The following is a 9962-nucleotide window of genomic DNA, read 5'->3' on the forward strand; positions in this document are numbered from 1 at the left end:
ACATTTCTGATTATTATCAATGTTGAAAACAGTCGTGCTGCACAATATTTTTGTGGAAACTGTGATGCATTTTATTTTTCAGGATTCACAGATGAACAGAAAGTTCAAAAGAAATCTTTTGTGACATTATAAACATCTTTACTGTCACTTTTGAACAATTTAATGCGTCCTTGATGAATAAAAGCATCAATTTCTTTCATTTCTTTCCAAAAAAATTTAAATTAAAATTCTTACCCCAATCTTTTGAATGGTAGCGCATGATGTTACAAAGGATTTCTTTTTTTTTTTTAAATGAAGAAAAATTACACAACTGTTTTCAACATTGATAATAATCAGAAATTGTAAAACGTTTTCACAATGCCACTGTTTTTGCTGTTTTTTTGATCAAATAAATGCAGCCTTGGTGACACACACACACACACACACACACACACACACCTGGTGAGCAGAAGAGACTCTTTCAAACACTCTAAAACTCAGTAGCGTATGTTTATAATTATATACGTTTTTGTATTTTAAGCAAAAACTGTCACTGGACTGTGACTGTTAGATGTTTAACTATTATTGGTTAATATTATTCATAACAGTAAAAAAGGAAAGTCATTGCAGAGGCGTTCCACACAATAATTCTGTAGCATCTGAGAGATTAGTTCTGCTGAAGCATCGACTGTAAGACCAGCGCTGTGATTGGACGAGGCGTGATCATGTGACACTCACTGGCTCATGTTGGCCAGGTCGGGGTGGATGGAGGTCAGGAGGTTGCAGCTGAGGTTGACCTCCGTCAGTGTGCTGATGGAGCAGATGTGCAGCGGGAAACTCCGCAGCTGATTATGAGAGAGATTGAGGCTCCGCAGGCGGGAGAATCTGCAGAGAGAAGATGACGTCCACAGCGGAGTCCTTCAGAGTTTATTACACATGATCAAACACACAGCTGATTGGCTGAGCCGCTGTAAATCACTCACTACAGAAGTATTATCTGTTATCTATAAATCATAACTCTTACATGAGACCAGACTGATTTCATTTTTAGCTTTGTGAAATGTGCGCGACTTATCCTGGACTAATATGAAATGAAAATAATACACATTTGTCAGGCTGAAATGTCTGCGTAATGTTTGACAGCTTATCTTAACATCTCCACCATTAAATATGCATTTAATTTAGTTAATCAAATGTTTTTTGTATTTTGACTGTTTTACTATTCCTATAATGTCTAAAATTTCCATGATGACATTCTCGTTTAAATATCTGGGCGGTTTATTTTTTCTCAAACTATTATTATTTTTTTTTACATTTTTATTTATATGCATTTATTTACAAAATTGCAAGTTTTCCATTTTAATTTGTCTGGATTCTGTTGTAATGGTGTAATTACATTTTAATAATTAAAAGGATGTCTAATCAATTGAATTAACAAAAATTTCTAACAATGATAGTGCCCTATGAAATATGTTTTATTTTTTCAGAAATTGTCCGTGTTTTATGATTTGATAGAAATTTATTATCAAAAATGTTGGGAATCAAACGAATGCATAAACATTTAACAATTTAACAATCTTTTTAAATGTAATGAACGAACAATTCCTTTCGTTTTTATTGTTTCTGTGTGTATCTGATGAAATATCATTTGATAACAGCGAAGGAGATCAGGAGAGAAAGCTAACAGCCTCAGCACTGACACAGACTCCACACAGGAGCCCTTGAGGATCGGGCCGAGCGACGAGGAGCTGGAGTGAGCGCACACTGACCTCTGCAGCTGCAGCAGCGTCTGGTCAGCAGGAAGGAAGTTGTGCTTGAGGTTGAGGTGCGTCAGATCCTGACTGTACAGCAGATTAGACGGCAGCTTCTCCAGACTACAGCAGGACAGATCCACCGAGCTGATCCTCTGAGACACCACCTACACACACACACACACACACAGAGACAGAGACACACACACACACACACACACACAGAGAAACACACACACATCCACACACACAGAGAAACACACACACACACACACAGAGAAACACACACACACACACAGGTCACTCCTCATGGTCACAGAAGGAAACCTTACACTCAATTTAAGGAATCATTCATGACTGACAACTAGAGCTGCTATTGAGACAAATTTCATGATTCAATTAAACTTACAAGCTTGCGATTCGATTAAATTTTGATCTTGATTGAATTCTATTTGTTATTGATTCATTTGAATATACAGGCAATCCGGTTACCATATTAATCTGGAAACAAACATTTAAAATGCACATAACACAGTTTTATAATAAAAATGTATTATATAATACAGATTTATTATAATAAATTTATTATAAACATTTAAACAGTGGATGTCATAATGGATTTATTCAAACATTCATTAATGTATACAACAGGTTAAGTAAAATCTGATGAATATGTAGCATACATTTATCAAAATGCTCAAAACTGACGATCGAGTTTAAGGTCATTGAACGTCTTTTCTGAGGTAAACGTGATGTTACGTGACATTATTGATCTCAAGCTGTTTTACTGACGGTTGAATCACTGATTGATTCTGTGATTCAGGACTGATTTCAGCGAGTTGTTCTGTTTCTGCTGTTCGTTCATGTTTATTTGCTGCTGTAACTAGTAGTAAAGAGGAAGAGATGATCGCTTCACTACAGCATCTGTCAGCACACATTAAAGAGCAGCAAAAACACATTCACTGATTGAATTTTGTAATTAAATTGACAGAATTTGATACCATTGATGAAGGTGATACTTTGTTTCATATCAAAAGTAAGAAAGCACAAAGTTTGGATTGGATGACAGGAGCTACAAATAATGTTACTTTAAGTTCTGTTCACGCAGGGGTTCAAGGATCGATATCGATTCATCTAAATGAGAATCAATTCAAATCAAGAAATCTATATTTTCAGCCGAGCCCTACTGGCATCTGACTCAGTAAACAGCACTACTGAGCAACGCGGTGATTCAGCCTAAACATTAACCCGTCTCCATCACTCTGCTGAGGTTTTTCTAATCTGAGGCTCCCGGCGGGCCGGACACGTCTCCGGGAGAATAGGCTGGCCTACTTGCGTTTGTTTAGGATGGTGCGCTCGTAGTGAAGTATGCTAAAGTAGGACTCCCAACTAGGGCTTTCACACACACACGTTTGTTTTTGTGAATTGTGGGGACATTCCATAGGCGTAATGGTTTTTATACTGTACAATCTGTATGTGCTATTGCCCTACCCCTAACCCTTACAGGAAACTTTGTGCATTTTTACTTTCTCAAAAAAACTCATTTTGTATGATTTATAAGCGTTTTGAAAAATGGGCACACACACACACATACACACACACACAGAAGCTTACACCAGAACGTAACACAGTGCCCATTAAGAGATGAGTGTTCATAAGCATCACAGGTCTGTTTAGATCGGCTGTGATGACTGACATGGCAGACAGCACTCAATATTTAGTCTAGCAGTCTACAACATAAATGAACTCTGAGAGAGTACGAGACTATGAAACACACATCTGTTTGTTTAGCACTTCATGAACTCTCAAAACCACCATAAAACTTTACAACTCACTAACCAATGTCCACTATGTCTGTCCTCTCACTGCGCTCGTTTCAAGTGTTGCTTGTTGGCAGTAACCGGGATCTTGCCAATACACAAATGTTGTTTTAATGAACTTGCATATATAAATAAAACATATACTGTTAACATATATGGTTACTACATATAATATATAAAAAATATATACAGCCTTACAGGTAACATATAGCAGTATTACTCTTGATATAGGCCAATAGATGCCCTTTATTACATTTCCGTATGGGTGGGAAAGAAACTATATAATATAACCTGGCGTTCAGCACATGTAGACAATATAAAGTGAAGGTAAACTGTGAATATTGCAGCCAACTAAAGTGTTTTTTTTTTCTTAAAGAATGTGCCAGCAGATCCTGTCCTTTCATTCTCATGGTCTGCGAAAGTCTGAATCTAAATAAGAGTAATTATCCAATTAAATTTTAACCAGTAAAAGGGATCTGTAGGTAATACTGAACACTGTCGAGCGGCTGAAGAAAATCTATTCTATTCTGACTACTGTGCACTTCAGAAGGAATGCTGTAGGATCATTGGTTTGAGACAAACATTCCCCGTAGGATGATAAGGTGTGAGTTCAGTACCTTTCCTCCGATCAGTGGCAGAATGTGCATCTTGCCCGTATGGCTGGCCTTCACTGAGGACACCATCAGGCAAGTGCCACATAAAATCACCTGCCGTCGACTCCAGCGGTTCACTGGCAGCTGCAGCTTTCCTTTCCTTACGTTATACGTTCCAGAGAGCTGGATGCGCTCGGAGCTCTCGATGCTGTGAGGTTTTCCTGCAAAACAGAGAAAAACACGAGTGACTTCCCCAATCCACTCCTATGTCAACACATCCAATACAGCTTCAGAGGCACATCACAATTCATTGTTCCACACTAGAGAATGCCTCTGGCACATGCAATTCAGCAGTCAGTACTAGTAATGAGTGGAGTTCACCATTATTAAGCACAGAATTCAGCAGTCAGTACTAGTAATGAGTGGAATTCACCATTATTAAGCACAGAATTCAGCAGTCAGTACTAGTATAAAGCAGCATTCAGAAGTTTTACTAGTAAAGAGCAGAATTCAGCAGTCAGTACTAGAGAAAGGAGAGTAGAGTTTAGCAGTCAGTACTAGTTCAGTGATCAGTACTCGTAATGAGTGGATTCAGGATTATTAAGAGCAGAATTCAGCAGTCAATATTAGTATAAAGCAGAATTCAGCAGTCAGTACTAGTATAAAGCAGAATTCCGCTGTCAGTACTAGTAAAGAGCAGAATTCAGCAGTCAGTACTAGCAAAAAGTAGAATTCAGCAATCAGTACTAGTGAATAGCAAAATTCAGCAGTCAGTACTAGTGACGAGTAGAATTCAGCAGTCAGTATTAGTAAAGAGCAGAATTCAACAGTTCGCACTAGTGAAGAGAAGAATTAGTCAGAACCAGATCGGAGTTCAGATTTGGATTCGGGTTTGAATAATTCAGCAGGGCTCTATATGGAGATGTGCAATATGTTTTGCCATAAACTCTAATTTATCAAAATGGGTTGATTTGTCAGTAATCTCTCCTGGTTATAATATCAATACTTTCATATCACTATCTTTATAACTCATGCGTTGTATTTGTCCTGCACTGAATGGTGAGGTGTGGTATCTCAGTGAGATCTCAGCTGACTCTAACTATGCAGCAACATTCCTGCTTTCACTTCTGAGACAGAGCAAGCGAGATCTGACCCAAAAGCAGCAGCAGTATGTGGGTCAGGACCCCACGGTACGCGGCATGGAGCGCTGCAGCCCACTTTACAGCACGACCATCAGCACAGGTTTAACATGACACCCAGTCTGAAGCTTTCTGTTGTTGCTTTTCAAAAATGACCAGTTGCAGTGTTCTCTCTCGTGTTATGAAATAAGAAATAAGAAAAGCAGTTTACAAATATTGATGCTGCAGACAGACAGGTACACAGAGAGATCTCACATGGATCTTAAGCATAATTTAGGCATGTTGTGCTTTTTCCCCGGGCGTAATCCTCAGAGAGGAAACCATAGCCTTTCCTGCGTGAGAGCTCTTCTCTGACTGACACAGACCCTGAACCATGAGCGCATTTCCTGCTACACGGCTGTTCCGCCAAATTCACACCATCTCATTGATTAGCCATTAACCAATTTACCGAGTCAATTAAGTGAGGCGCAAATAACAGAATTCACATGAGTTTTCGGCATTGAGTTGTCTGGCTGTTCACAGGCGTGAATTAGTCCACCAGCCACAGTGCGGTAAATGGGATGAGTAAAGAGTAGAATTCAGCAGCCAGAACTAGAGAAGAGAACGGAGTTCAGCAGTCAGTACTAGTAAAGAGTAGAATTCAGCAGCCAGAACTATAGAAGAGAGTGGAGTTCAGCAGTCAGTACTAGTAAAGAGTAGAATTCAGCAGCCAGAACTAGAGAAGATAGAACGGAGTTCAGCAGTCAGAACTAGAGAAGAGAGAGCGGAGTTCAGCAGTCAGTGCTAGTAAACAGTAGAATTCAGCAGTCAGAACTAGAGAAGAGAGAGCGGAGTTCAGCAGTCAGTGCTAGTAAACAGTAGAATTCAGCAGTCAGAACTAGAGAAGAGAGAGCGGAGTTCAGCAGTCAGTGCTAGTAAACAGTAGAATTCAGCAGTCAGAACTAGAGAAGAGAGAGCGGAGTTCAGCAGTCAGTGCTAGTAAACAGTAGAATTCAGCAGTCAGAACTAGAGAAGAGAGAGCGGAGTTCAGCAGTCAGTGCTAGTAAACAGTAGAATTCAGCAGTCAGAACTAGAGAAGAGAGAGCGGAGTTCAGCAGTCAGTGCTAGTAAACAGTAGAATTCAGCAGTCAGAACTAGAGAAGAGAGAGCGGAGTTCAGCAGTCAGTGCTAGTAAACAGTAGAATTCAGCAGTCAGAACTAGAGAAGAGAGAGCGGAGTTCAGCAGTCAGTGCTAGTAAACAGTAGAATTCAGCAGTCAGAACTAGAGAAGAGAGAGCGGAGTTCAGCAGTCAGTGCTAGTAAACAGTAGAATTCAGCAGTCAGAACTAGAGAAGAGAGAGCGGAGTTCAGCAGTCAGTGCTAGTAAACAGTAGAATTCAGCAGTCAGAACTAGAGAAGAGAGAGCGGAGTTCAGCAGTCAGTGCTAGTAAACAGTAGAATTCAGCAGTCAGAACTAGAGAAGAGAGAGCGGAGTTCAGCAGTCAGTGCTAGTAAACAGTAGAATTCAGCAGTCAGAACTAGAGAAGAGAGAGCGGAGTTCAGCAGTCAGTGCTAGTAAACAGTAGAATTCAGCAGTCAGAACTAGAGAAGAGAGAGCGGAGTTCAGCAGTCAGTGCTAGTAAACAGTAGAATTCAGCAGTCAGAACTAGAGAAGAGAGAGCGGAGTTCAGCAGTCAGTGCTAGTAAACAGTAGAATTCAGCAGTCAGAACTAGAGAAGAGAGAGCGGAGTTCAGCAGTCAGTGCTAGTAAACAGTAGAATTCAGCAGTCAGAACTAGAGAAGAGAGAGCGGAGTTCAGCAGTCAGTGCTAGTAAACAGTAGAATTCAGCAGTCAGAACTAGAGAAGAGAGAGCGGAGTTCAGCAGTCAGTGCTAGTAAACAGTAGAATTCAGCAGTCAGAACTAGAGAAGAGAGAGCGGAGTTCAGCAGTCAGTGCTAGTAAACAGTAGAATTCAGCAGTCAGAACTAGAGAAGAGAGAGCGGAGTTCAGCAGTCAGTGCTAGTAAACAGTAGAATTCAGCAGTCAGAACTAGAGAAGAGAGAGCGGAGTTCAGCAGTCAGTGCTAGTAAACAGTAGAATTCAGCAGTCAGAACTAGAGAAGAGAGAGCGGAGTTCAGCAGTCAGTGCTAGTAAACAGTAGAATTCAGCAGTCAGAACTAGAGAAGAGAGAGCGGAGTTCAGCAGTCAGTGCTAGTAAACAGTAGAATTCAGCAGTCAGAACTAGAGAAGAGAGAGCGGAGTTCAGCAGTCAGTGCTAGTAAACAGTAGAATTCAGCAGTCAGAACTAGAGAAGAGAGAGCGGAGTTCAGCAGTCAGTGCTAGTAAACAGTAGAATTCAGCAGTCAGAACTAGAGAAGAGAGAGCGGAGTTCAGCAGTCAGTGCTAGTAAACAGTAGAATTCAGCAGTCAGAACTAGAGAAGAGAGAGCGGAGTTCAGCAGTCAGTGCTAGTAAACAGTAGAATTCAGCAGTCAGAACTAGAGAAGAGAGAGCGGAGTTCAGCAGTCAGTGCTAGTAAACAGTAGAATTCAGCAGTCAGAACTAGAGAAGAGAGAGCGGAGTTCAGCAGTCAGTGCTAGTAAACAGTAGAATTCAGCAGTCAGAACTAGAGAAGAGAGAGCGGAGTTCAGCAGTCAGTGCTAGTAAACAGTAGAATTCAGCAGTCAGAACTAGAGAAGAGAGAGCGGAGTTCAGCAGTCAGTGCTAGTAAACAGTAGAATTCAGCAGTCAGAACTAGAGAAGAGAGAGCGGAGTTCAGCAGTCAGTGCTAGTAAACAGTAGAATTCAGCAGTCAGAACTAGAGAAGAGAGAGCGGAGTTCAGCAGTCAGTGCTAGTAAACAGTAGAATTCAGCAGTCAGAACTAGAGAAGAGAGAGCGGAGTTCAGCAGTCAGTGCTAGTAAACAGTAGAATTCAGCAGTCAGAACTAGAGAAGAGAGAGCGGAGTTCAGCAGTCAGTGCTAGTAAACAGTAGAATTCAGCAGTCAGAACTAGAGAAGAGAGAGCGGAGTTCAGCAGTCAGTGCTAGTAAACAGTAGAATTCAGCAGTCAGAACTAGAGAAGAGAGAGCGGAGTTCAGCAGTCAGTGCTAGTAAACAGTAGAATTCAGCAGTCAGAACTAGAGAAGAGAGAGCGGAGTTCAGCAGTCAGTGCTAGTAAACAGTAGAATTCAGCAGTCAGAACTAGAGAAGAGAGAGCGGAGTTCAGCAGTCAGTGCTAGTAAACAGTAGAATTCAGCAGTCAGAACTAGAGAAGAAAGAGCGGAGTTCAGCAGTCAGTGCTAGTAAACAGTAGAACTCAGCAGCCAGAACTAGTATAAAGCAGATTTCAGCAGTTAGTACTAGTAAAAGGCAGAATTCAGTAGTCAGTACTAGTAAAGAGAAGAATTTAGCAGTCAGTACTACCAAAAAACAATTAATCTGCTGGTACTAGTGAAGTACAGAATTCAGTAGTCAATATAATTAAGAGCAGAATTCAGCAGTGCTAGTAAAGATAAAACTAGGCAGAAAGTACAAGTAAAGAGCAGAATTCAGCAGTCAGTTCAACTGAAGAACAGAATTCAGCAGTCAGTACTAGTAAAGGGCAGAATTAAACAGTCAGTACTAGCAAAGTTTAGAATTCAGCAGTCAGTACTAGTAAAGAGTAGAATTCAACAGGCAGTACTACCAAAAAACAATTAATCTGCTGGTACTAGTGAAGTATAGAATTCAGTAGTCAATATAATTAAGAGCAGAATTCAGCAGTACTAGTAAAGATAAAACTAGGCAGAAAGTACAAGTAAAGAGCAGAATTCAGCAGTCAGTTCAACTGAAGAACAGAATTCAGCAGTCAGTACTAACAAAAAAAAAACAGAATTCAGCTGTTGTACTAGTAAAGTACATAATTCAGTAGTCAGTACTAGTAAAGAGTGGAATTTAGAATTTACGTTACATTGGCCATTGAGAAACAAATGCACATAACCTCTAATGTATCAAAATGTCTGTACAGCATGAAGACATGTGACTGTCTCCCAGCCCTATCTGTGACTCCTGGGACAGACGCCCTGAGGTCGGGGGTCAGCGGTCTGTCCGATGTTTGACTTAGGCTCTGTTTTTAGACACCTTATCCTGTTTTGAGCGGTTAGGCAGATGCAGTCCTCTGGGTAACCGGCACAAAGTAGAAGAGGGTGTGTGTCCAGGCTATATTTGTCCACGTTCAGCTTGTGTGCTCTAATGCACTGGAGAAACCGCCTGCATGACATATTGGGGCTAAAAACTCCTGAATAATTTCTTTCAGGAGTTAAAAAGCTCATGACTGAGAGTGGCACGTTCTGGAGGACTTCAGCACACCACCACAGCTGTATTACACAATCTGAGCTTTTTTTTTTTTTTTTAAACAATCAGTGCATTGACCAGTTAAATTGTAATTACAGTTTTCTAAAGAATATCTAAATACATAAGATTTTATTAATCTCTATGACTTTAATACATTTTTCACTGATATTTCCAGATTTTCCTTGTAATAGGACAGATGAATAGAGTGTAGGTGGAGTGCTTACCGATTTATCCTGCGTGTAAAAGTCAGTATGAAGTGAGCGCTGAGTTCTGGCTGGTGTCAGGGAGTCATCACAGTCACTTCAGTCACCATCCAGGATAATTACCCGATCACAGTCACCTGAGTTCTGATCACCCGCACCTGCTGT

At 40.6% G+C, this 9962-nt stretch overlaps 1 protein-coding gene across 1 annotated transcript in view; it reads right to left on the minus strand.

Moving 5' to 3' along the window:
• Positions 1 to 9962, minus strand: part of LOC107722298 (PH domain leucine-rich repeat-containing protein phosphatase 1-like) — a 31368-nt gene that overhangs the window by 13648 nt on the left and 7758 nt on the right. The window contains exons 2-4 of the mRNA XM_016530591.1: positions 4129 to 4364; positions 1749 to 1897; positions 718 to 864 (exon numbers count right to left, since the gene is read on the minus strand). Of these exons, the coding sequence (XP_016386077.1) occupies positions 718 to 864; positions 1749 to 1897; positions 4129 to 4364 (532 nt within the window). The remainder of the gene's footprint in view (positions 1 to 717; positions 865 to 1748; positions 1898 to 4128; positions 4365 to 9962) is intronic.

This window comes from Sinocyclocheilus rhinocerous, unplaced genomic scaffold (assembly GCF_001515625.1).
Source record: "Sinocyclocheilus rhinocerous isolate Xijiao unplaced genomic scaffold, SAMN03320098_v1.1 scaffold4319, whole genome shotgun sequence".
In the NCBI taxonomy this organism is placed as follows: Eukaryota; Metazoa; Chordata; class Actinopteri; order Cypriniformes; family Cyprinidae; genus Sinocyclocheilus; species Sinocyclocheilus rhinocerous.